The 26,980-nt window shown below is 43.2% G+C and overlaps 2 protein-coding genes across 8 annotated transcripts in view; both read left to right on the top strand.

Annotated features, from left to right (window-relative positions):
* LRRC8A (leucine rich repeat containing 8 VRAC subunit A) lies at window positions 1-23,447 on the top strand. 6 transcript variants are annotated; one of them, XR_005931383.1, is made up of 5 exons: window positions 1-119; window positions 1,856-1,981; window positions 12,224-14,387; window positions 17,795-21,253; window positions 21,588-23,447. XR_005931383.1 is itself a non-coding variant. In XM_029999453.2 (4 exons), exons 3-4 carry the CDS (start codon window positions 12,231-12,233, stop codon window positions 18,068-18,070), a joined length of 2,433 nt encoding a protein of 810 aa, XP_029855313.1. In that variant the 5' UTR covers window positions 1-119; window positions 1,856-1,981; window positions 12,224-12,230; the 3' UTR covers window positions 18,071-23,447. The 6 variants fall into 6 exon arrangements, 4 of the variants coding, with proteins under 4 accessions (XP_029855313.1, XP_029855310.1, XP_029855311.1 ...); XR_005931382.1 differs by having other exon boundaries at window positions 17,795-19,836; window positions 21,121-23,447; XM_029999453.2 differs by having other exon boundaries at window positions 17,795-23,447.
* Window positions 21,593-26,980, top strand: part of PHYHD1 (phytanoyl-CoA dioxygenase domain containing 1) — a 13,052-nt gene continuing 7,664 nt past the window's right edge. The window contains exon 1 of one of the 2 annotated variants that reach the window (XM_029999463.2): window positions 21,593-21,659. In XM_029999463.2, coding sequence (XP_029855323.2) covers window positions 21,602-21,659 — 58 coding nt within the window. In that variant the 5' untranslated portion in view covers window positions 21,593-21,601. Of the gene's footprint in view, window positions 21,660-25,288; window positions 25,353-26,980 lie in introns of those variants that run through there. The other variant, XM_041120005.1, reaches the window with a different exon arrangement.

The following is a 26,980-nucleotide window of genomic DNA, read 5'->3' on the forward strand; positions in this document are numbered from 1 at the left end:
ACAAAGATGGCGGCATGCCCTTCTTATCATGCCCGCTCTCAAGATGGCGGCGCCCTCCGCTCCTCGCTAGCCGCCGCGGCGGCGGGACGGGCTGATGGCCGCCATGCCGGGCGGGTGAGGTCAGTTCCGGGGTGGGGCCGCCGCGGTGCGGTAAGGGGCGAACAAAAGAAGCCGGAGCCGGCGTGCGGGAGGGCGGGGGCCGAGGCGGCCAGGTGGGTGCCGGCGGCGGGGTGCTGCGGCCCGGCTCACGCCGCGCTCCCCTCAGCGGCCTGGGTGAGGACGCGTGGGGTTGCGGGGACGTGTCTCGTGTCCCCCTCCCCGGGTGGGGCGGCCGTGAGGGGAACGGGACCGGACCCCGCGGTAGGCAGGGCTGGGGCCGGGGTCCGATGGCGGCGGGGGGGGGCCCGAGGGGGCGCAGCCCTGAGGGGAGGGCAGCGGCCAGGTGGGGCCTGAGCGACGAGCTGCTCCCCTCGCACCGCCCGGGCGGGCGGGGAGGATTTGCTGACTAATTCGGCAGTAATTCGTTTCCTCCGTGTCCCCGCCGTCCCTGCCCTGTCAGGCGGCGGGGCAGCCCGCGGCTGGTGGGGGGGCCGAGGGCAGGTGGGCCGTCGGCCCCCCCGCCCGTGGGGTGAGGCAGGGCCGTCCCGTGTGTGTGCTGGGTGTCCCCTCTGGTTCACGTTGTTTCTCCGCAGCGGGGGGAGAAGTCCTGTATTTGTTACCTGGCAGCGGTGCTGGGGACGGAAGCTGGTTGGTTTTTTTATTTATATCTTATAGAGGATGTCTTTTCTGTTTCTGGAAATCCTGAGGTGGTGTGGCAGGCTTGTGGGCAGATGGGGCCGATGCGCAGTCTGCGTTTGTGGGTTCGTGGAGCCAGTACCGGGGTGTTCTGGCTTTGAGCTGGTGCTGAGGCCATCGCCTGAGAGGAGGTGGGGGGAGAAGGTCAGAGAGTCCTCTCCTTTAAACATTTCCTTTGCAGCAGTCTGTCACAGCTAAAATAGAATAGCTTTGATTACGAGGCTGTTGCTTCAAAATCTGTCAGCCTTAATGGTAACTTTGGAATCGGGAGGAATGTATTCTTGAACATCTTAACTAGTATAGGGTTGTAGCTTTTTCCCCCCAGTGATGTGTCTTCCTTTTCATTTTTCCCTATTGTTGACAAAATGCTTACTGATGTTCTGCAGTCCTCTCCTACATAGCTAGGAGGCTGGATGTCTGAGAGATCTCTCAAAGCTTAGGTCTGCTCCCTTGTCTGTTTTCCCATGCCCCATGCTGACATGCAGGAAGCAAGAAAAAAAGCTGTTCTAATTCTTGGTGGTGGTGGTAAACTGCTGCCACTTTAAAGACATACATGTCGGTAGATATGTGTTGAGAGGAAAGGGGACAGTTGGTTGAATCCAGAGTGGTTAGAAACATGATCTACGTTTTCAGATACTCCTGGTGGTAACAGTTTAAAAAATATTCAGGTTTTTCAGACTAGAAAGTAGGTAGTAAAGTCATTAATCCTTTTTCCCATCTAAAAAAATTTGTTCTTCCAGGATGTTAACCTGTCTCTACTGGTTTAGCCTTAGTTATAATATTAATATTCAGCATCTCCTTTGGCTGGATCTGCAATGCCTGCTTTTTGGTAACTTCTGTTGGAATAGCAGATGTTGGAGATTCCTTCCTCCTAAGAGTTTTACTTACCTCTTAGAACTCTTACCACTTTTCTAGGTATCAGGTTGTCTCTTTCTGGTTCCCAGTGACCCTCTGAGTTGTTCCTTGCTTCTGAGATATCCTTTACCAAGTTTTTACATGGCATAGTCCCTCTGTGAACTTGATCCCTTCTTCTTTGCTGATAATCTCTGTTTCATTTCAGGGAAGCTGTTCCCATGGCGTGTGGGGAATGCAACGCTTCAGCACCCGCTCAGGATCCAGCACACAGGAACATCATCCACTTCCAGCACAGAGAACTGAAGTGCAGATAGCAGAACCCAGCTGCAGGGTAAGGGCTACAGGCTAGCTCTTGAGTGGTAAAGTAAAGCCAAAAAAATGACCAGGATACTACTTAAACGTAGTTGCAAAGCACAGGGCAGTGATCAGATGACTGATAAGGAGCAAGGAGGAAAGGTGGTTGACAGAGGTTGATATGGGGAGAGTGGTGGTATGCTAATTAAATTCTGTGAGGGCTTAGTCAGCTTGAAGATGAAAAAAGAGTAAAGGAACTGAGCATTGTCCAAAGTAGAATATAACTGTTAATATATCACCTGTACATCTAACTCCTGGCCACATAAACCCTGACTTCTCAATGCACTAAACGGTAAATACTTGAGGTCTGTCCAGTAAATGGTTTGGTGACTGCTGCCTAAAAGGAATGCAGCTGAGAAGTAGCAAGAACTGTTCAGTTTGGTAGATGCTCTTCCATTTCCTGGGGGGTAGTGTTTGTATTGCTGTATAGGCATCTCCTAGGCAATTGTTCACAGTGAACTCTGAGTGCACTGGCTAGTCACCCATGTGGGTGTCAATTAGGCAATGACAGAAACTAATTGCAAGAAACTCCCTGCTTCCTTGGTTCTTCACTAGGATAGTGATGAAAGGTATTGCAGAATGTTGTGCTTATCTTCAAGATGAGAAATGCTGTCCAGGTTGGCTGTTCTGAGCAGTGAGATGTGTAATATGTTGCTTCCAGAATACAAGTATCCCTAAGACTTGTCTGATGTTCTAATTAGTGTTCTGGTAGTTCACTGATTTGTTTTTCATACTGATCCTCTCATGGTATTTGGAAACCCTAACTTTATTCATGTAGGTCAAAGACAATGTGCATAGATATTTCCTTAAAGTTTGCCAGAAGCCATGTGTTAAAAGCTAATGTTTCCATGTTTGAAATGTGGAGTGCCTGAAGCCTTCCAGTGATGACTTACTGAATGCTTAGAGTTGATTACATTCTAGTAAATGCTGCAGGCATTCAGAAAGATGGTCTATGGTTTGGGGTTCTCTGATACTATTTTTTTTTTTTAAATAAGCAGTGGAAGTCAGATGTATAAGTTATTGTGTTATTGCTGTGGGATTGGAGCAGGCTTATTAGAGGCCTTCATGTAATTCTTCCATATTCTAAAGAAGGATTTTGTTCAATAGAGTACTTAAAAAGGAAGTGAAACTCACTTCTGGTGTTAAATTGAGCCTAACCGGTATCTAGGAAAACAGAGGTGCAATGTCAGGTGAGTGGTGGTGGAGCACAGGAGAAGGGTTTAGGAGTTTTGTGTGGGGCTTCTTAATATGGTGGTGGTGGGGGGGTGCACAACTATTGTTTTGGTAAAGATTAAAAGTTAACTTGTTCCACTACAGTGTGGTGAGCCTCCTTTGTGCTTTTTTTCCAGTGTTTTTAAAAAATAGCCTCGGTTTAGGATATGCACACTAATACTGAACAGGTGCTTAAAAGTTTACATGCTTTGAAGAGCGTACCTTGAATGCTTCCAAGCAGCTTTTTCCCTAAACTGTTGATGTGGTGCGTGTATTTTGTATTGCAACTTGAAATCCAGTTCATACAGCTGGATGATACACGCCCCTCCTGCTGCTATGAAAGTGCATTTGAAACTAAAAGCTATTCAGTCATGACCTCCCTGCTGAAGTAATAGTGCTTCCTTCTTGTGTACTAAGCATTGTTAACATTTGCTATAAAATTACCTTGGCAATTCACAAAGCTCCTCTTGTGACAAATTTGCAAGCTGCTTCTCTAGCTACAGCCTACCTTTGTGCACAGTAAAGGTGTGTTCTGGGCTAGTTAACAGGTTCTCCTTTAGAGTCTTGGTTTTATCAGATCTTGGTGATGAAAGGTTACATGGCCTGTCCCTTATTAATAGACTAATGCAGCCAGAAGATATTCTGAGCTGGAAGTCATAGTCACTGTTCTGGAGCTCATGGTCCTGAAGGCAAGGCTTATAGGGTACGGTGAATATGTGAATAGGTGAATATGTACTCATTCCTCTTCTTTCCTCAGACCGAAGCTACATATTATTGTGCTGATAGCTGATGTCTTATTTATCTTGCTTTGCTCTCATCTCCATCTTCTTTCATCTTAACTGGCTTATCTTTTTGAGCTTGAAAACAGCTGTGGCAACACCCATGGATTTGTGCATGTTGTGACAGTCTGTCAACAATCTATTAAGATTATCCTTGCTTAAAAGTTTTTTTACTCGCTTTGAATCTAGTGTCTTGATTTCTTAATATGCTTTTAGATATGTCAAAGCTCTGCTCTGTCCACCATTTCTGTCTTTAGCTGAAAACAGTTGATTACCTTTTCTTGTATGACTCTTCTCAATGCTGGAACTAAATGCTGAAGAGCCTTCTCCTAGAGCTGATGAGGTGCTTGAAGCTGTTCTGATTGTTACAAGTTAATGCTCTTGCTGTCTGTTTTTCTTTAGTTACTAACAGAATTAATTCAATCACTTGCGTTAGTCAGTACAAGGGAGTGTTTCATAGTGTCCTGTTGGAATAAGGCAGTAGTACTTTTGCAAGACAAGCTCCAATGCCCTGTCCTTGAAGCATCTTTTTTTATGGCAAAGAGAAAATTAATTTTTGGATAGGAAGCCTGTGACCATATACATTCATAATTTATAAGCTGACACAGACATTTTTCCCTGGTTTGTATCACTGTTGCAAGACATCTGATAGCACTTAAATTTACATAGCTGTATGACACTGACATACAGTCCCTGCTCCAAGAGTCAGTGATGCTGATAACTTCAGACTGTGTTCAATTCTGTGCAGCTGGGGCAAAATGCTGTCAGAAGTCAGAAAATGTGGCAGGCCAAGCCAGGTCTCTGGCATGGATTGTTCCGATAGTGCAGATATTCTTCCCTGTACTTGTTACGACAGGCTTGCTTTTGTGACGGTAAACAGGAGCTGTTGCACTAGACTCTTAAGAAAAAAAAAAATGTCAGTCTTGCATCTGACAGGAAGAGTCAACTAAGGGGTAGCTGTAAAGATGATAAAGTGCTATCCATAGTGTAGGTGGGTTATTCCTTTTCATGAGCTTCAGTAAAGATGTTGTGACCCAATTGGTTCACTTCATCCTGCTGCATCTTATGGCTTGGGTGGGGCTGAATGTTGCATACAGCTGCTGGATGGTTGTGTGAAAACCAGCTTACCTTGCTCTCAGTGTTGAGTTCACTGGCTGTTCCACTAAGTGAACATGTAAGTTCTGGTAGCTGCTGTTCCACTACTCTATCCGCTAGTCTAAATGATAAATGACCCTTTAAACTTCACGTGTTCACTTCTCTATCTCAGGAGACATTTTGTCCCACATGAGGGATTTTTTTTTTTTTTTTAATGCAGAAAGGGCCTGATGTAGGGATAATGGTTGGTCAGGGCTTTGGCTTCACTGCTGGTTATTTCTAAGGAGCAAAGGACAAAATCACTTGAGTTGTTCCATCTCATGTCTTGGACTCTTCCAGCTGGTCACGTGGCTGTCCTTGTGCTTGGAAGGTTTTCTGAGGGGTGCCTGAAAGCAGCTCTGTTTCAGCCTCCTTTGTTTTTTTTCTTTTAATTCTGGGCCTAATAAACATGGGGGAGGAGACGCGTAAATTCCCAGTCCCATTTCTGACCAGCAAAGCTCTTGCATTTCCTGGTTTTTGAACAAAGAGCTCTGTGTCATGCCCTTCTTTAGGATTTCAGGTGGCAGCATGCTGGGGAGGGAAGCTCTGCTCTGTTGAAAACTTATTGTAACATGTTGTAGCTTGTCAATAATCAGGGCTATAGTCTCAACAGCATCAAGGTTTTTCTTTCCCTTGTCTACCTCTAATGCTGTTGGCACATGAGCAACTCCCTCTTCCTCTGGGCTTTTGAGAGGTAAGATTCTCTCAGCAGTGCTTGACTTCTGCTTTGCAGTCTGCAATCTTACAAGGAAATCCACCGAGAACTAAGAATATGCACGGTGAAAATGAAAAAGTTGCAAGACCCAACATACAATGCATCCATGTCTACTTATCTAAAAGTCTGTTATGAGGCTGCCTCAGTTGAAAGCTGTACACCACTAAAGGTGAGGAGGACTTCCCTGATTTCAGGGAGGTTCTGGAAGTCAGGGGTGGAAACTTAAATTCTTGTACATGTCATGAGATCTTGCATGTAGTCCTGTTTTGCCGGTAGATCCATTAGTAACAGAATGGCCAACAGAAAGGAGGAGGAAAGAGGAGGCTGGATGAAGTATTCAGCAAATGATGAGTCAAGCTGACAAACTAGCTAGTGAAACAGAACAGTGATGTTGTTTCTGTTCACTTTGTCCCTAGCTGGATATGCTGGCCAGCAGTTGCAGGCAGGAATTTCAAGCACTGCTCACACAGGTGTCTGTCAACAGTAAGTCAATCTTCACTTGTTTAGGTTGGATGGTTTTGGATGGAGGAATTGTCCAAATTGGAGGATGTTTGCTCCTGCAGCGGTTGTTCTGTTAATACCTTGAACTTGTTAAATATCACAGGGGTCCTGGGGTTTGCGGAAAGCTTTTGTGCTCTCAGCCTTGTCAGCCTTTATCTAGCAAGGTACATGCTGCTTTATGATGTCTCTGTCAGCCAGATATGTTTAATCTTGTTTTTGACTGCTGGTTTTACTATTTAGGTGTGGTGTGCTCAGAATGTCCCTGTTCTTCTAACATGAGTGATTATCTTTTTCCTCCAGGTGTGTCTAGTAAAACATAGGATTAGTACTTGGTGATGCTTATGGTTGGCTGAAGTCTGGGTAGGTTTGGCAGGCTGGTTATATAAGTCTGAAACTGCTGTTTCTTCTGTTGTATGAGCCTGTTCAGCATTAATGACAAGGCTGTGCTGCACCTAGTACATAGGTGCCCAGCAGGCTGATGCAGGGATGGTCATCTGGCAAAAGGAGTCCACGGTGGGATGCAAACTTGGATACAGGTGAACCTGCAGGCACTGAATAGGTATGTAGTATCTAAACATGAAATGTGCAAAGATTTCAGGAGCATATTTATTTAGGCTGGATTGATCCTGCTGTGTGCTAATGAGGCCTTAGCATACAGATCTTTCCCTGTACAATCTCAGACATTGCTGCTATTAACTGTCCTGGGGTTGTTCTATATTAGATATGAATTGTAGTGGTCAAAGTAGTGCTGCTTTTGTGTAGTTGAAACCCTCAAAGGTAGTGTCATTTCTTGGGTGGGGGGTGAGGGTCTGCTCGGGGACTGTGTGGTAGCTAGGAAAGCACTGTGGAATGCAAAAGCAGAAACACCTCTGAGACAGACACTTGTAAGATTTTTTTTTTTTCTTTTCCCCTCAGTGTGCAATATCTGAAGCCTGACTATTTGATTATACCCTTGGAAAACTTATTTCCTTATGCTTCTGGTAAGTTGACAGGAGTTTAGGCAAGGATGTTCTGACCTATCAGCTTATGCAAGTTTAGAGGAATAACTTGCCTTAAAACTTGAATAAAGCACTTTCAAAATTTCAGTATCGATGCCTTCCATGTGGCAGAGTTAACTATACTGTAAGCAAATTACCTGTTTCTGAGCTACAACTGGAAACTTCTGCAAGTTGAGGTATATATGAAGGAGCTTGGATCCTTCTTCACAAGACTGCTCTGGCATAGTACTTCCTTTCCAGTTATGACTGTTCCTGTCTATAAACTCCTTCACTCAGTTCATGTGTTCTGTGCTCAGCCTTCAGTGAGGCTACATGACAGAACTGACTTAGCAAATGAAGCTTCTTCACAGTAAACACTTTCCTGCTGACACAGCACACTGGAGTTCAACTTCTGAAAAGAGCAGAAGCTTGAAATCTCTGCAGTCTGTCTGCTGGTCCTGTGGAACTTGGTCTGGCCTTGGTCACAAGGGAGATAACTTTATTTTTGGCCAGCTGTCTTCATGCAAGGATTGTTCCTAGTCTTATGCCAGAATAATATCCTCCCTGTAAATCATTCTGTTCTGCTGCCCATGTACTTGTTGGGAGAGCCTGTGTTTCAGCTACCTGCTTGGTTTCTATATAGTGGTTGGAATCACAGTCCCTATGGGAAGGATCCTATTGCAGCAGGGGAGTGTCAAGTGACAGAGATGGCCCCTGAGAATCTGACTTCTCAGAGTTAGTCTGCTGTTGTCATCAACCCCAGCAGTGAAACTGCTTGCCCTAATCCAGAAGGGAGAGTGTTGCAACATGAATCACATTCTAAAATGATTACAAAATAGAGTCCACAAAATAAAGATGATGTTTGCATCTTGATGCAGAATTGTCTTTCAGGAACTAGAAATGGATTACATGCATGGGAAATCTGGGTGAGGAGGGGTGCAACTTCCCCACCTAGTTTCTCAAGTTTTTGGTGGGCAATTTTCCCTTTTACTGCAGATGCTGGGAGTAAGATTAGATAAGACATGGCAAATTCCAGCTTCTGTAAAGGAGGTGCCTAGTTTTATTGTTCTTCTAGGACTTGAAAAGGGTTTCTGTTGCTGCCAGGAGGAGTGGGGACTTGCTACGAATGTCCTTTTCTTCCTCCAGTGACCCTGTCATTGTTACTGGAAGGCAGGAGATTTCCTGCTCCACCCTACCAGGGTTTAATTGCTGTCACTGAGCTGTAATAGACTGTCATAGGACACTCACATGGTTTTTTTTTATGTCTTGTAGGTGCACAATGTAAAGGGAGATTTCCTACCCCACATAGCTGGTAAATAGAATTGGGGAGCCTGCTGTGCTAATTTCTTGTTGGTTTTCTTCCTAGCTATCTTGAGATACAAATCAAAATGAGCACAAGGTTAATTTCTTGTGAGAAGAAATTAGGCATTTCCTGGATTGGGCTAAACTAGCAACCCAGCACTAAAACTCAAGTCTGAAAATGCCTTAGCCATGAAACCTCAATTCCTGAAAAGATATCTTCCCTATTTCATAAGCCTACTACGGGTAACTACGAAGGGCCGGACAATTCCTGCAGAAGTTTCCCTACCAGGAGTGATGAAGCACTGGAGGGAGGAAGAAGGATCCTTGGGGAGAAGTGGTATCTAGACAAGAGAAGGAAAGAGATAAATAAATAATTTTTTTTTTTTTTTCCTTGGTGTGGGGTAGGAGGAGTAAGGAGTTGTTTAAATAGGGAGCAGTTCTTCTATGAACAATATCAGTGTTTTCACTGCATGTTCCTGAAAAGAAAAGAGGAATAGGATCTTACCATTTATGGAGAGCAATGAATGGTACGGCAACATTTGCATTACCTCTTAGATGTAGTTTAGAAGGAGTCACTACAAAAGCTTTCCATCATGTCTTGCAAGAATGTTTAAGAAAGATGTGTACTTGCTGGGAGACTGCCATTAGACTCTCATGGAGCCTTAGGGTGGTGTGTAGTGAGACCTCTGGCTCTCAAAGTCCCCCCTGGGTTATGAGTCTGGTAGAACTGAAGCTGTGCTCACCTGCAAGCATAGTTGATTTCAGAAGCTAAGCCATGTCAAAGTTAATTGCTCCAGCAGACAACTGCAGCAGCTTTTGATATTCAACTTTTAGAAAGCTTTCCAGGCTTACTCTTACTTGGACTGTAGAAGTGCAGGACTCTGCTCCCTCAGTCTGATTATGGTGGGAGGGTTGCAGAGGGTGACAGAGAAGGCAAGTGTGTTCTTGTCTTGTTTGTTTTTCCCTGTGGTCTGGCAGTATGTCAGTGGTCCTGTCCTGGCTCTCAAACCTTTTGGTAGCTGAACTTCCTGGTTTCTCTATGAATTGTCTCGCTTTCCTAGCCTGGTGTAGTAGGGGTCCTAACAAAAAAATCAACCAAGAAAAAAAAAATATCGGGTATATACCCTTTTTTTGGTGCTTCTGAAGTGGGAGGGAATGGGTGGGTAAAGGGCCTGGGATAGTATACGGCTTCTGTCAGTAGTGATTAAAGGCGTCTGTGAGAACTATAGATTCTCCTGCAGAAAATACAGATATGACATGGGTTTTGACTTTGAATTTTCTCATCTAGGTGGACAAACTGAGGAGACGTATGTAACCAGGTATTGTGATTCAGGGAGCTGTTTGACTGCTGGCTTCATTTGAGGTGTTCTGGAGTGCAGGGGTGTGAAGAAAACTTCTGTACCTTATTTTATCCTGGAATTAGGATTTCTGTGGTATGCACAGACAGCTCTTCTCAAATGTATCTTTCAAATGGACTCTCTTCAACCAGAGGTGGATGTATTCAGAAAAGGAAGCTGAGGCATGGCTGAAATGCCTTGCCTAGGGTCTTGGAACAAGCTAGCAAGAGGAGTGGGAGGGGGACTCTGAACACCTTGTCATTCCTCTTATTCTAGCTGCTCAGATACTGTTCAGAAGATGTTCAGTTTTGCCTGTTCTTCCCTCTCCTGTGAATGTATAATCCTCTTGCTCTAATCTGCTCAATGCAGTCCTCTCTGCAGAGGCATGCTAGCCACTTCGCTAGTGCTCTGCAGCCTAACAGGACAGTAGTTTCTTCTGACAGTGCTGTATATGGCTATTTTCATTCCTTGTTTCTGCATCCTGTGCCAGAATTGCATGAGTTTACTGGCTGACAAATGAATAGATTTGCTGTTCTGCCTTGTTTTACTGAACTTCTAGAACAGGTATTGCCATTTTGTCTCTCAAAATACCCACTAAAAAAAATAAATAGAAATAATAAAAAAATTTACATGTAGAGTTACCCCAATCTGTCTCTTGTGATGGACTGATGTAGTATTGGAACTGGATGGGTGGAAGGGCAAACACTTCTTCAGGGATGGCTGTTATCTTTTGATCTACCACCTGTAGTTTCTTGCAGCCTTCCCAAGTAGCACTAAATCAAAGCTGGCATTTTACAATTTATTGTTGTAAGCAGCAAACCAGGGAATGGAGTTCTGTATTTAGTCTCTCTAGGGAATGTGGTGCTTTTTGAGTTTGTATTAGGAGGGGCTTCCTTTGCAGTTCTGTGCTGGAAGTTCATTTTAAATACAAACTTGAATTCTACTAAAGCAGGTGGTATGGGCACTCCACTTGTCAAAGAAAGCTTTTGCCCAGCCAGTGGTATACAGAAACCTGCTATTGACCCTGCGGTCACCCAGGACTTGTTGGGACTGTCTGTACAAATGATATCTTATGGGTTGGGGAAACATGATTGAATTTTTGCTCTTCCTCTTTTACAATTGAATTCATGCAAGTTTCAAAATGATTGAGTGCTTGTCCTACTCCTGAATTTTGCTAGCAAGTGTGATGTGATATTACTGCTTTTTCACTGTCACTAGAACAAGTTACAATGACTTTGTGTTCTTTGCCTGTATTGCCTTTCAGGTAGGGGAATTCTGTGAGCTCACATTTATCTGTGGATCAGTCAGGCTTCCGGGCTTTCTATGGCTTGCTGAAGAATGTGCCTGAAGCTTCATCTGGAAGTCTGAAGGACAGAACAAGCACTGCCATAAGGCCTCTGCTTCCCAGAACCTTTTGATTTCCTTTGACACTTAAATCCCAGCTGAGATGAACTCTAGGTGGGAGTGGTTGGTCAGGGAAGTTAATTCTTTTTAAGTATGTCTCCCCCTTCCTCTGCTTCTGAAGTAAATAAGGCAAAGAGCAGCTGTTACGGGATTTCACAACTGAATCTATCAGACAGCAAGTAACTAATCTTTCCTTGGAGAATTAATGCAAAGGTGGGAAGCCAAAACTACTTACATGGAAGGAAAAGTCATGATATCAGGCAACTTTGTTCTCTTTTTTCCAGCTTGCTTTATCAATGTGATGTTGAGTTGCATCAATGAAGTGGTTCTAGGAAATACAGCTGTATTGTATGTAAATCCTCTTCTTTGCCCCTGCAGTTTGAGAACCACACAAATGCAGAATTATTTTTCTTGCTCTGTAAAAACAGTAACAAACTCATGACAACTATGCTCTGTGTGTGGATTTTGTCACTTCTAACAGTGCTGGCAAACTCCTTCATCCCTGAAATAAACAGTGAACTTCCAAATACTGGTCTGGCTGGGGTAGTTTAAGTCTGTCCTGCAAACTTTCTTTAAGTGTGAATGTCTTGCCCCACAGGCTGCTCATGGTAAGTAGAGTTCTGATGTTTTGTGACAATTCATCTGTTGGGGAAGACAGCAACAAACTAATTTCACAGGCTCAGCTGTAGCAAATTACTCACAGGAAGCCTCATTCATTTGTCTCCAAGTGACTTGAAATTAGGTCTCAGCTAATTCCAGTCTTGCTGTGCCAGTGCTTAACATCAGTTCCTGATGCCCTCTTGAAAAGCAGAACAAAACAGTTTAAGCTAGTAATGCCTGCTTCTGGTTTCCTTTCAGGTGAATCATGATTCCAGTCACTGAATTGCGCTACTTTGCTGACACTCAGCCAGCATACCGCATCCTGAAGCCATGGTGGGACGTCTTCACGGACTACATTTCCATAGTGATGCTGATGATTGCAGTGTTCGGAGGGACGCTTCAGGTCACCCAGGACAAAATGATTTGTTTGCCCTGTAAATGGGTTACTAAAGACTCTTGCAATGACTCAGTCAGAGGTTGGACGGCCGCAACCCCAGAGCGTACCTACTATAACTCTAGTCTTGTTCCCTCTACTGATACAGGGCCTACGGGGATCCGATATGATTTAGACCGGCACCAGTATAACTATGTGGATGCGGTGTGTTATGAGAACCGTCTTCACTGGTTTGCCAAGTATTTCCCTTATCTGGTGCTGCTACATACTCTCATCTTCCTGGCTTGTAGCAACTTCTGGTTCAAATTCCCAAGGACCAGCTCCAAGCTGGAGCATTTTGTATCTATTTTGCTTAAGTGTTTTGACTCTCCATGGACAACGAGGGCATTATCTGAGACAGTGGTGGAAGAGAGTGATACCAAGCCAGCATTTGGGAAAATGAATGGCTCCATGGACAAGAAATCCTCCACAGTCAGTGAGGATGTGGAAGCCACTGTTCCCATGCTGCAGAGAACAAAGTCTCGAATCGAGCAAGGGATTGTGGACCGATCTGAGACTGGTGTCTTGGACAAAAAAGAAGGTGAACAGGCCAAAGCGCTCTTTGAGAAAGTGAAAAAGTTCCGCACACATGTGGAAGAGGGAGATATAGTTTATCGCCTGTACATGAGACAGACCATCATCAAAGTGATCAAGTTCATTCTGATCATCTGCTATACCGTTTACTATGTCAACAATATAACGTTTGACGTTGACTGTAAGGTGGACATTGAGAGCTTGACTGGCTACAGGATGTACCGCTGTGCTCATCCTTTGGCCACTCTCTTCAAAATCTTGGCATCTTTCTACATCAGTTTGGTGATATTCTATGGCTTGATCTGCATGTACACGCTCTGGTGGATGTTGAGGCGATCACTCAAGAAATATTCCTTTGAGTCCATCCGGGAGGAGAGCAGTTACAGTGACATTCCTGATGTGAAAAATGACTTTGCTTTTATGCTCCATCTGATTGATCAGTATGACCCCCTCTATTCCAAGCGGTTTGCTGTCTTTCTGTCGGAGGTGAGTGAGAACAAACTGCGGCAGCTGAACCTCAACAATGAGTGGACTTTGGAGAAGCTGCGCCAGAGGATCACCAAGAATTCCCAGGATAAGCTAGAATTGCATCTTTTCATGCTGAGTGGCATTCCTGACACGGTCTTTGACCTCATTGAGCTGGAGGTCTTGAAGCTGGAGCTTATCCCTGATGTCACTATTCCCCCAAGCATTGCTCAGCTCACCAGCCTTAAGGAACTGTGGCTCTACCACACAGCTGCCAAAATTGAGGCTCCAGCCCTTGCCTTCTTGAGGGAGAATTTGAAATCTCTCCATATCAAGTTCACAGACATCAAGGAGATTCCTCTTTGGATTTATAGCCTGAAGACACTAGAGGAGCTTCATCTGACAGGGAATTTGAGTGCTGAAAACAACCGGTACATTGTGATAGATGGATTGAGGGAGCTGAAGAGGCTGAAGGTGTTGAGGTTGAAGAGTAACCTCACCAAGCTGCCACAGGTGGTGACAGATGTTGGTGTGCATCTTCAGAAGCTTTCCATCAACAATGAGGGCACCAAGCTCATTGTTCTCAACAGCCTTAAGAAAATGGTCAACTTGACAGAGCTTGAGCTGATCCGTTGTGACTTGGAACGCATTCCTCACTCTATCTTTAGTCTCCACAATCTGCAGGAGATAGACCTGAAGGACAATAACCTAAAGACCATTGAGGAAATCATCAGCTTCCAGCACTTACATCGTCTCACTTGCCTTAAATTGTGGTACAACCACATTGCCTACATCCCCATGCAAATAGGCAACCTAACCAATTTAGAACGCCTTTACCTGAATCGTAACAAGATAGAAAAGATCCCTACCCAGCTCTTCTATTGCCGAAAACTTCGGTACTTGGATCTCAGCCACAACAACTTGACTTCCATACCGCCAGATGTTGGACTTCTTCAAAACCTGCAGAATCTAGCTGTGACAGCCAACAGGGTAAGTGAGCAAGGAGGGGAGCATTGCTGTGTGAGTAAAATTAACTCTGACACTTCTGTTATCTGTGTGATTAAACATGCTACAATGGTGTGTGAAATACTCCTGGCACTGCTATTCTATTTAAATTCTCAAGCTTTTCTTTCTCTCTGAGGGGTTTATCTAAGGCAAAACATTGCAAATAGCTCCAGGGGTAAGCGTTTCTTTGAACAGCCCTTGTTCTGTAGCATTTCCTTTCTTAACAGTGAAGCTGCTTCTAAGTGCCAATTGGAGGCTGTTTAGAAATCCTGCCTGTCAGTTGTTTCTCTGCAGTTGGAAGCTTGTAGTCTCTAGATTGACATCAGTTTTGGGCTTAAAACGGAGATCTGAAAAACTGTAGTCTTGATCTAGAGCTATGCACTTAAGCCTATGTACTTCAGAAATGTACATACACTACGGCAGCAGCCATCTAGGACATGTACATGTGTGGCTTGCAACGTTGCTTATAGTACTTTGCGTTTCCAGGGAATATTCCACAGTTTGGTCTTGTAAGCATGCACTTTGTGAGAAGTTGGACAGACTTATGACAAATGGTTCTTAATCTCTCACTTTTAAAATGCATTGTCTTGTTCCACAAAGGTGACTTTGGAGAGAGCAAAGCAATCTTCTGCAGTGTCCTTACTAAGGGCAGAGTGAACTAAACCAGGTTTATCAATTGGCAGTCAGTTAGATGTGAAAGTGTGAACTGTGGCAATTCCTTGACTTTCAGAGGGGAGGAAATATGATGGCACCTTGCTATGCCTCAGCATGATGGCTGTGGGTTTTCTTGTGTAATCCCAGATGGGTTAAACCTAAGCCGTAACTGTTTAAATCTGTCCAGGCACAGGGCAAGTTAGAGGGGATGACCAAGTGTGCTGTGCTGCCCGATTAACATAAGTTGTTTCTTGGCTTGTGTTGGAGAGCATTTATTTGCTTAAAGCAAACTGACCCCATTTTTTTCCTGAATCTTTGTTCCTGTGTTTGGGATTAAGGAGACTTCACGTACATGTGTCACAAAGATCAGCCTGTGACTGCACAGACTGATGTGCTGAGATGTGCTGAGCTGAGTGGCTTGTTGAAGCTTTCATTCATTCTGTCTGCAAATTCCTGGGAGGCTCTTTTTCTCTTGGAGTTTATTATCACCTGAAGTTGCAAAAGACTCTAACATAACTACAAATTGCAGACAGATCTAATTAGTGGCTTCTGGATTCTTCTGGGAACATGCAGTAGAATTGTCCTGGAGCAGTCCTAGTTTTCACTGTCATATATCAAGATCCTTACTGCTATTGGCCAGATGTATTCATAACTGAACACAATGTCAAATTGCTTGTGAGAGGCAGGCAGAGCAGTTCTAGTATGGTTTGGCTTTTCACAGGGGAAGTGCTCTCAAATCAAGTATTTAATTGCTAATGCAGTTCAGTATTACACAGTATTCTTAAAACTCCAGCCAGCATTTTGAAGTTAGCGTCTGAAAGTTGAAGTCTGTGTTGTGCCACTGAACAGTAATGGCAGACAAGCAGCAGCCATTCAGCTATCCCAGTTTAATAGCTGCTCACTTAGTTTTCCCAGCACTAACAGACTGGGTGGCTGTGCATCTGTTTGTACGGGTGGCTTAAGCTCTGGTAAACTTCATGGTATGCACACATCGCTTCCTATTAAGTTAAAAGCCAAAATATTTTCTCAGGGCAAGTGGGGCTGATATGGGCAGTTTCTGAGGATGGCATTAACCATACATGAGGGAGTCTTAAAGATTCTTAAGCTACTGTTCAGAACTAGGATAATTCTGTACCATTTGCCTTCTGGCAACCTTCCTAGTGCAGCTTCCTGAGGGTTAATCTGCAGTGTATCCTCTGCAGTCTTGGGGTGGAGCATCTCTTAGATGAAAAGGAGTTAGAGGCAGCTCCATTTTCTGCAGCACTGTGTGGCACCACCCATTTCTCTGAAAAAAAAACGGTAATGCAACAGGAAGGATGGAGCAGCCTTCATTCCAGTGTATTCTGAAGCAAAAGGTGGTGAGGACCTAGTGAAACAGCTAAGCCGTTTGTATCCTCTGCAGGTGCCTGGGCAAGGCTGCAATTGCCCTGGGGCTCTGATAGCCTGGTTACATATGGTAAATGGTGACAGCAAGAAGCACAAGGACTGGTAGGCTGGCATTTCCCATGGCCAGGAATTACCTCAAATGTCCTCTCCTAGCTCAGCAGTCTGAGCAAATAGAGACTTCTGGAGTTGGCTGGTACCAGTATACCATTCTGGGAAGCAGGCTGTATTATAGCACTTTGCTTCCTTTCTAAACCAATACTTGTCCCTTAAATAACACTATTATGATCACAGACTCTTGAAAATTTGATTGCATGTTGCTGTTTGCAAAACACTCAACAGTACTGGTAGCAATGACTGAATTGAACTGTCTTTAATTGGTCTGGTCTCATCTTGGCTTTTCCTTGGACTCCACCTCATTCAGAACTGATTACAGTCTAATTTAGCCATGAATGATATCATGCATAACTTAAGTTTTAAAAAGGTCACGGTTGCATTTAAAGGCAAATGATAGCCTCCAAGACGAGACTTTGAATTAAGGGGAGAATATGGAATTGCTACGTTTAGTTCATAGCCTAGTGTGTGTTAAACCTTAGCCATATTGTTTTCCTAGAAATTCTTTGGGAGGACTGGACTATTAAAAGGCTTTAATAGAAATAAGCCTTATTAAATTAGTGACTCATGGATATGTGAAGGTGGTGGTGGGAAAGCTAACAGCTGGTGGCTTCTTTTTTTTGTTGTTGCATTTTGGCACTGTCAAAAAACCCCCAGTGCTTTTGAGCCTGGAAAGTCTTTGCAACACTTCAAAGCCCTACAGAGATGATGGAAGAATAGTCCCAGTTCTCAGGACTCAGATCATACCCACATAGCCTCTGCTCTTACTGCAGGAAAACTAGGAATCCTGACTAAATCCAGTCTTCATGGTGTTCAGTTACACCAATTGTACAATGGTTACTTAAAGTAAAGGAGCTACAATCCAATGATGGTATAAAGGGGTTGGGATGGGAAGAAGCTAATATCAATGGGATCATGTCACAGTATAGGCCAGCTGTGAGCAGGCTTCTGGTCCTCTTATCCTGTCCTTGGTGATGTCTTCTGCTTTAGCCACCATCATTGGTGGTTTTGTAACTAATGCAATAGTGTCTGAAAGAGGAATCCATACCATCATGGTGTAGTGACTTTTACTTTGTGAACAGTCCTTATGGTGGAAAGCAGGAGCTCATTCAAGGGAGAAGTGGATGATTGAAAACAAGTGCTCTGTAAACCTTGAAGCATTCTGTGGGCTTGTTGGTATCTTATGAGCGTGTGTCCGTGTTTGCTGGTGACTTTGCCTGTGACTGATTTCCTTTTTTCAGATTGAGAGTCTCCCACCGGAGCTGTTCCAGTGCAGGAAGCTGAGAACCTTGAACCTGGGAAACAATGTGCTGCAGTCACTCCCATCCCGGGTTGGAGAGCTGACAAATCTGTCGCAGATAGAGCTACGAGGGAACCGCTTGGAGTGCCTGCCTGTGGAGCTGGGAGAATGTCCTCTGCTGAAACGCAGTGGGCTTGTGGTAGAGGAGGACCTGTTCAACACACTGCCCTTGGAAGTCAAAGAGCGGCTGTGGAGGGCAGACAAAGAGCAAGCTTGAACCCCTGAAAAAAGGGAAAAGCCTCTGACCAACTAGAAGGAAACAAAAGGCCATTCCAGTCCCATTTTCCCTAGATCCTCCCCTTTCTCCCCTCCTATCACTACCAGACTAGCCAAGGAGTCCCTGAACAAACATGGCTCTGAATGAGGCGGCTTCTTGCCTCAGATGCAGGATGGGGGAAGCTTGGGGTCAGGATGAGGATCAAAACAGATTAGTCGGCCTCTGAGCAAGGGCCAGTGGGAGTAAGATGTGTTGCTGTTCTTCTGGACAGGAATGGGGTGAGGTGGATGGTGCTGGTGAGAAGAAATGACCTTTGAATGGAGGAGAAAATGAAACGTGGGTATTGCTGCATTGCTCCAAATGGGGCTTATATGTATCAGGGACTAAGAGTATCCAGTGTCCTACAAGCAAAGATCAAGAGACTAGGAAACCTCTTGAACCTCCATCTCTGTGACACCTGGTACTGTTCCCCTCTGACTCAGATTCAGTCAGTGAGGCCCCACAGTGGGGTGGGATAGGATACAGACAGCTGATTTTATCTAGATGCTGGCATTAGGATTTGGGGGATAAACTTATCTCAGACATCAGCTTGAATGCAGGATGGCTTTTTTACCAATTGTCTTTCCCCTTTGCACTCTACACCTTCTCTTCTGACCCTGGAGAAGGAACCAAACCCCCCAAACTCTATCTGCTCATTTAAGATTGCACTATTTTAAGAGTTTCAAGTCACTTGTGCTGATGAGTAGATCCCATAGCATCCTTCTCCAGCTGATGTGCTGAAGGCACTAACTGACATAATTCCAGAGCTTTAGCCTGTTCTGAAATGGATGGTTAAAGTGCAAGTGGGAGAAGGATCTAGATAAAAAGCAGTTGGACTGTCTAATTTACTCTCCCAGAAGCATCGAGTTGCTTCAGGATCCGGCTTTTAAAGTTTTTAAGCTACTTTTAAATTCCTGGTATTTTGTCACATATCAAATATGAACATAAAACTGGCCAGTGTGGTGGGGTGTCTCCTGGGGTTGGTGGTGTTAGTAAAGAGGAGCAATCAGGTCTCCTCGGCACCTCTTGCACACCCCATTAAGTTGTTAGATGTTTTGCCAGTGTTTTTCATGAACGCAGTCTACAGAGCTGCTTGATTGTTCTTTTCTGTTGTCCTCCTCACTTTAACAGCTGTCAGTTCCTGTAACACCTCTTGACCTAAATAAGAGGCTAATGCTGATTGAACTTGGTGCTGGAAAGAAACCTGTCCTCCTATTTCTTCCCCTTCTCATTCCCTTAGCATTAAGGAGCAGTATGAGAATCCTCTGTGGACTGAGTTCCTCTAGATCCCTGGGACAGAGCAGTCTTTATTGAAACAAGTCTGACCTGTTTGGTATTGTTTGACAAGAAAACCCAACCTTCTGTACTGGCAGAGGTAGATAACTTGTAATAGCTACTGATAATCATGTCCTTAAGGTGGGGTGGTTAAGGTGTGCCTACAATACACCCTAAGTCTGCTCTTTTCCGTCAGAAGGAAGAGGAGGCTCAAGGACCTGCAGGTCCTGGTTGTAATACTCTGCCTCAGACCAGCAGGTTGGCTCCAAGGTGGAGTGCTGCAAGCTGAGGGGTGAGAAGCTTGGAGGCCTCCATGTGTACAAAAGGGAGAAGCTGCAGCCCTCTCCAAAGTGGTTCCTGGCAAGCTGCCAGTGAGTGCCCTGGCTTAGCAAATCATGGTGATCCCTTGGATGTTGGGGCAATAAGGCACGCTGTGGCTTTCTTCATCAGATGTAAGATATGAAATATATACACTAAACATGCTGAAACCATGAACAATGTTAACTGGGCTCTGGATTTGTTGATGTTCAGATGCTTAAATAAAGCTACGTTAAAATCCAGGAGATCTGTTTATAAAACTGCTTTTAAGAAAGATGTAAATTCTGCCTCCCTTAGTTCATTCATTATGAAAAGTTTAAACAGTCCAGGGAATAATATAATTAAATCTCTTTATCTGGAAGGCAAGGTACTGCAAAAGTTCTTCTTGTTTCTAACAGGGTTAGTGTCTTGAAATTGTGTTTAGTTGGGGCACCTGCTGAAAGGATGGGGAAATATTGAGGCTTCTTGGATTGTACTCATTCTATTTGGACAAGCATTTTGGATCAACAGAGAGGGCAGAAATTGCTAGCTGGGCTTAATGCTTCTTAAGCAGGAATGGCTTCAAGCTTATCTGCAGTAATACTGTTTTCCAGTCAGTTCCTTGTGATGGGTATGGGGGCTGTTTGGATTGTGTGGTGGGTTTTTTTTTTGTTGTTTTTTTTTTTCTTACTCTGTGCCAAAAGATAGTGCTGGAGAGTAATGGCTACTGAATAGAGGCTTGAACTCTGTTTTGTATTCAAGGCCACTGGGTAACTGGTTACAACACATATATTTTAGACTAGGCAGGACTGAAAGGGCAAAGCACCTCACAGGATTTTCACTTAGCTTAGAGGAGCAGAGAGATTTCTTCTGTATGTCTAGATCATTGTAGAGTGCTTTGACTCTTGATTCTAGTTGTGGTCTTAGTTATACAAACTAAACTTTATACAGCTACATTAGAAGTTTCTATAAGCAGCTCCTGAAAGTATGCTGCAGCGCTTCTAGAAGCTTGCAAGCCTTCTGAACTGCCATGTATTTCAGTGCTGAGTCCATAGGACAAGTGGACAATAGGCTATTCTGTTAGAAGTGAGAGACTGTCTCTAACTTCTGATCAAATAACAGAGCTATACTCCTGATGCTTGCTGACTAGAGACTGCCCTATGCCTGAGATCTACAAAGCAATTATAAGACAGGCCAGTATTGATCATGCATGAAAACACTAGCTTTTTGCTGCTCTTACAGTGTTCCAAGCTCAGTTTTTTTTCCGGTTGTGGATGCTAGGGCTTGAGATAGCTTCCTGTGTGGCAAAACTGGGATAAGCAGTCTGATAACTTTTTGTACCAGAAACACAGGTGGCAGAAAAATACATTGCCACTCTGGAAGACAGCAATATGTATTATTTACTCCTGATACATGCTTCTTGGTCTTCCTTCAAATAGATACTGATTCCAGAGTATCAGTCTCATATGATGAGGTGGAAGAAGCTTTAAAACTTCAAGGATAGGATCTAAACCATGAGGTCCTGAACGTGTTTACTGCTCAGGACTCCTGCAAAACTCAACCCACAGCAGAGTGAGTCATCCACTTCCCATACTTGTCTGGATTGCTCAGTCTTTGAGGGATGAGTTTACATCAACAGTCTTTCCTCATTTGCAAGTATTCAATCAGTGTATATTACGTTTTTTCCTTTAAGTTTCCATCAAACTGAAGTTTAGGGGTTTTATTTCTGACACTGATCTGTGCATCAGGAAAAAAAAGTTCAAATTAAGCAGACAATCAATGGGCTGGTCAGTGTCTTGTTCTCATGACAGGCTCTTCAAAGCACTCTAGTCGTAGCAAACCAGATTATTTATTAGCTGTTAAACCATACAACAACTTGAATTAAAGCCAACTGTTTCCTTAATAGCACTTCTGAGCTGAATGAATTCTTGGAGCCCCTGTAGATCACAAGCATGCTCATCCAATGTTAGGACTGAAGGTCAGTAAAATGGAATTCTACCTTTCCTGCTAAATACCCCCAAAAGTAATAAGTTGCAACCAATTATTTTGAACCAGCTGAAAGGCAAGGAATACCAAACCTAATAAATGTGTTAAATCTTGCTGTATCTCTGAAACTATGCACTGGAATGTTAGCTGAAGTTGTTCTTTTAGATTGTTTTCTGATTTTATTATTTTGTTCCCAGTTAATTCAGCAGCTGGAATTAATTTACTTTGCCAGTCTGAATGGTTAAATAGCTGTTACAGGTATCTTTCGTGATGTGGTGTTTTTTGGTATTAATTGTCACTTCCTGATAATATCCTACCTCATTTTTTATTTTTTCTTATTACCATTTATACGCTCCATTTAGCTCACTTCATTTTAATTGAAGTTCGTGGTGATCATTACCATAAATAGTATTAAGTGGCTTTCTGTTGCTGAACCACACTGAGGTCTTTTTTTTTTTTTTTTTTTTTACCCTCTCCTCTGTAACAAATGATTCTAAGAATTTTGAGAACAATGACACATCCTTTATGGAGGATGAGGTGTATGGAAAAAAGTTTCAAACATTATTGATTCAACAGCTGTTGAATCAATAATGACATTGTTTCCTTTCCTTACCTTTTTTCTGCTTTGGAAAGGAACTTGCGTGGTTTGAGTTTTTTGGATTTTTTTTTTTTTTTTTTTTTTTTTTAGTCCTCCTTCAGGGGAGGAGTAACTTTTTTTTTTTTCCTCATTAATAGCTGTGCCTTGTCTAGAGATACATTGATATAACTTTTCCACAGAGGCACTTGCTCCTTCAAGTGTGTTTGTAATAGTCTCTGCCTGAAGCCAGCTGTTCCCTCTGATTCTTTTTCTTTCAACCATGGAGAGATTTCTTAACTTTTGGCGTGACTTCTCACTGACAAACAATATTGTCATACCATAAACAGTAGAGTCATCTACTCTGAAATGTTACCTAAGGTAAGGCTGTGTGAATGCTAGCTAGTAAAACTATTGCTTAAACTTCACTTTTTTTTCTCTTGTTGCATTTTAAAAAGACATTTTTTTTCCCCACTGTTTGGCCACACGGTGGATCCTGTAGTTTTACTGAGCACATCCCAAAACAGAGTGAGTTTTCTGTCCTGCCTGCATTCTAACAGTGCATGAAGCAGAACTGGAACTGGGCAAGAGTACTGTTTGACTCAGACCTTTCTCCCTTCATCGCTCCAGCTGCAGTGTTAGTTTAGCATTCAACTGCTTCAGCAGTAGGAAAACCTCCAGAAATGTCATCTCTGAAATCCCTTTTCAAAAATAGCTGTACTTGAATTACTGGACCCCAATAGCAAAGGTTAACTTTGTCTGAATTCACAAAAATCACAAAGTTCAAAGAAAGGCTTAATTTAGGATTTCTGGAATTACCCTTTCTTTCCTCCCTCTGTCTCCTTTAAAGGAATTTTATTGAACAATGGGGGAAATTTTTCTAGAGGAGACTTAATGAGAAGGGGGCTAATGAGCCTGAGTCATCTTTTACAGCTGACAAATGTGTCCATTTAAGACACTACTCATGGCTTAAACATTGTTCACTCCCATTTTGTAAATGCACGAGCAGGGTTGTGGTTTAGCGTTTGAGACCTGCAACTTGATGTAACATTTCAGAATCATGACATTCACTTTGTATGTGGGATTGTTTGGGCAGCTGATCAACAGCACCTCCACCTTGAGCACTGAAGGCTGCTATTGTTTTCTCTGAAAGACTTGTAAGACTGGACACTTTAACAGAATAAAAGTTTTAATTTTTAATTTGCATTTTCCTTTTATGTCTGCTTTCTTTTAAGTTTTCTGTATGCAAAGGCACTTAGCCTTCCACGATCTCACTTTTCAGAAGACAGATGTTAATAATTCCAGCTATTGTGTAGACTATTGTTTTTTTCGACTCATCACATGAGTCCTTGTGGATTATGACATTCCTTTATGAATAAGCAAAAAGTAGATGTGCAGCAAAAGAGGTCCTGCTCAGTGACAAGCCTGGACTGCCTTACGTATTTCACCATCACTTTATAACAAATGGCTGAAATGGTTTATGTTGCCAAATATAAGACTGTTGGGAGTATTGTCTACATAGACCTACAGAAACTCAGCTGGGTTTTCAAAATGCATATTGTGCTCTCCTTTCCTAGGAAAGTGATAGGGACTGAATGAAGTCGATGGAGAAGACTGCCTGTTGCCATAGAAATAGTGTCTTCAGCCAACTGCTGGTAACAAATTAGTTAAGTGTGGTTCCTAGCTGTCTGCCTACCCTGTGCACTACTTTTTCAACTGAAAATGCTGGCAGATAGCATCTTTCCAGCTGAGCATGTACATGATGTGTTACAGAGAATCAGCCTGTAACTTTCAAAGACAGTTTGAGTTTGTGCAGCTCACTTGTATCGAAAGGTATTTCTCTTGTGTTTTGCCTTCCCTTGCTTCCTTTGTCCAAGACTACATGACTGCAGTGACATTGGCCCCACTTCAGTGACAGAAAATGTGAGCAGGCTTGAAACAGGTGAAAGGTGGTAGTCTTAGATGCTGCTTATTGGCGTTGATGAGTTTTAATGAAATGCTTAGCAGGACTGAACCAAGAAAGGAGAGGACACAATGTCCCAGTCATCTGAAGCTCACTTGGACTGCAGTTCCTATTGGCAAGGATTTACCAGCTCTTTGAACAGCTGAGCAAAAAGAAAGAATGAAAGGTACCATCAAAGAAAACTGGTGCTTGCTGGATTCCTGCAGGACTTCACTACAGTGATGGGAAAAGAGCCCAAGGGTAAAGAACTGGTCTGTCTTTATTGCAAAAAGACTTTTAATTCTGGTAATTCCAAATTTTCTACATAGCTCACTGAAAAGTGTAAAGATGCAATAGAGGCAGCTGGAACTATAGTGGTTTTATTCTGGTAAAATCCTCTAGTCTGGCTGCACCATAATCTTTTTACCCTGCTGATTTTTGAAGAAAGGAACCATCTTGTTTTTACCTGTTCATGACAATTCTCTTGATGGAAAATTACTGCATTTCCGAGGCTTCTGTTAGCTTGAAAGAAAGGACTGCCAATACAGGGAAAACAAAAGTATTCAAGTATCTATGCCATTTTAAATACTAATAGACTATTTAATACCATTTAAATACTCATTACGGTTATTGTTGTTCTTGTGCTCCTTGTTTCTCATTAAATATGCTGTCACTTGTTGCTGATCATATCAAAGACTGCAGGAGAGGTGATAAGAGATCTAGCTGAAACTTTTGCTTACCTAATAACTGTAGCAGCTCCAGCAGCAGCAGTTTTGGCGAGAGTGCTGAGCTGCTTAAACCGGCTCTGGAGAACTGGCAAGCTGGCTTGGCTCCAAATGGTTTCAATAGGAACTCTTATTGAGGAGGAAATTAGGGTCATCGTGCCAGTCAAAAAGGCATTTGAAACACTTGTGCTTTGTCTGCTGCAGGGTTGTCCATGTTCCAGATGTCACTCCTGTACCTTTCATGCAGACATGGGATGGGCTTTGGCAGCCTCCAATGGAGTTTGCCAGAAGTGCAGTTTTCTTGCGGAGCTGGCAGGAGAAAATGTTGTTTAACAGTCTGCAAAAGAGCTCTTGGAGGGGAAGGAAGGGAAGGAAAAGGGGTTCATTTCCCAGCTTTGTTCGAGTACTTTCTACCTTCCTTATTTAAACTTACTGGAAGAGAAGGTATTTACAAAGATGACATCCTTCTCTGACTTTTTTTGGGCATTATGTGGTGGGGGTGGTTTTCCTCTTGCTGAAAAGGTCTTTCTAAGCCTCAAAATAGGAGCACATCTGGAGTGGCAAAGAACTGGAGGACTCCTAAGGACAGACACTGATGAATGCTCCTGTAACCAAGAGGGTTGCCTCTCCTAGTTTATGCAGTCAGTTATCTTTTGGTACTTGCTGTGTTGTGTGCTGTGGACTGCTGTTTATATTGCTCAAAACAATCCATAGAACAGGAAAGCTGTGGTTTACTGTCATGCGTATGAACTAAAACAGCTTCTGAAGTCATCATGTGTGCGTAAGGTGGGGAGTGGAGAAGATGATGTGCTAAATTGCTAAAAAAACAAACAAACAAAAAAAAAACAAAAAAAAAACCTGGGAATGAGAAGTACATGACATTAGGAATGGCAGAGGTAACACAGAGGGACTGAGGAGTGGCGTGGGAGTGTGTGTAGAAGGGATGTTTCTCCAGGATTGCTGCCTCCCAGTGAGGGGTGAGGTGGGTGCTCACGAGATCGACTTACAGGCAATATCTACAGCAGGGTTTTTTCCCACTGGTTACACATCTTCCTTAAAAACATTTCAGTTCAATCAGTTGGTGAGAGTCTGTTAACAGGAAGGAGGAACTACTTGATTATTTTGAGTTTTGCAGCATTGGAGGCTGACTGTTTCCACTCCACGTTTGTAGCCCAGCGATTAAAGTCTCTGGCAAAATTTAGCTTTTTAAACTACTGAATTCATATCCTCTTGTGTGCTGAGAAAAGCTTGAAAAGAAGCTGTAAATGCTCAAAGAGATGTTTTCCAGTGAAAACGCTGAATTCCCTTTTCATTACAAAAAAAAAAAAAAAAAAAGAAAAAGGAAGAAGACTTGAACAAGATGGGGAGGGATTTTTATCCGGAGTTTATTCCCTTACAGAATAGAGGACTTCATTTTTTTCAAACAACATCTTTTAAGATGTATTTTCAGTTGCTAGCAAATATATTTGGAAGTAAATACCTTCCCATGAGCATTTTGCACTCCTTCATTTTGTTGGGTTTTCTTTTGGCTAGGTGAGTGATGCATAAAACCGTCTCCATGATGTTGTTTCTTTGTGGAGTGCTGCTGAAAGGATGTTTTCGGTGTTTCCCACAAGAGCCAACACATTTTTCTCTGGAGAGAAAAATCTTCCCCAGGGATTCCTGTGCGAAGGGAAGGATGTGTTGGTGGGGAGCGCCACCGCTGGGCTGGCACCTGTCCTTCACTCTCTTCTGCCTTTTAGATCTAGTTTCTGCATTTTCTCTGGTTTGAAATGTGGCTTTGGGTTTATCTATTTATATGCACATTTGGAGCTGCAGGAGAGCGAAACGAGCAAGCGAAGGTGTAAATTGCCAAAGAGCAGCTGTGAATGAAAATAGCAGATATATTCTCTATGAATTTTACCAAACCCTCACCCTTTAGTCTGTTTGCCATCTCCTGGGTCACTGAAGTCCCTTTCAGGTGAGTGTGCTGAAGTGCTGGCAGGACTTGCTGACTGAGCAAAAAGGGCTCTGTAGGAGCCTGAATTGCCACTTTAAATTTGTTTCAAAACTTTTAGATCTTTTCATCCCAC

This window comes from Aquila chrysaetos, chromosome 24 (assembly GCF_900496995.4).
Source record: "Aquila chrysaetos chrysaetos chromosome 24, bAquChr1.4, whole genome shotgun sequence".
NCBI classification, from domain to species: Eukaryota; Metazoa; Chordata; class Aves; order Accipitriformes; family Accipitridae; genus Aquila; species Aquila chrysaetos.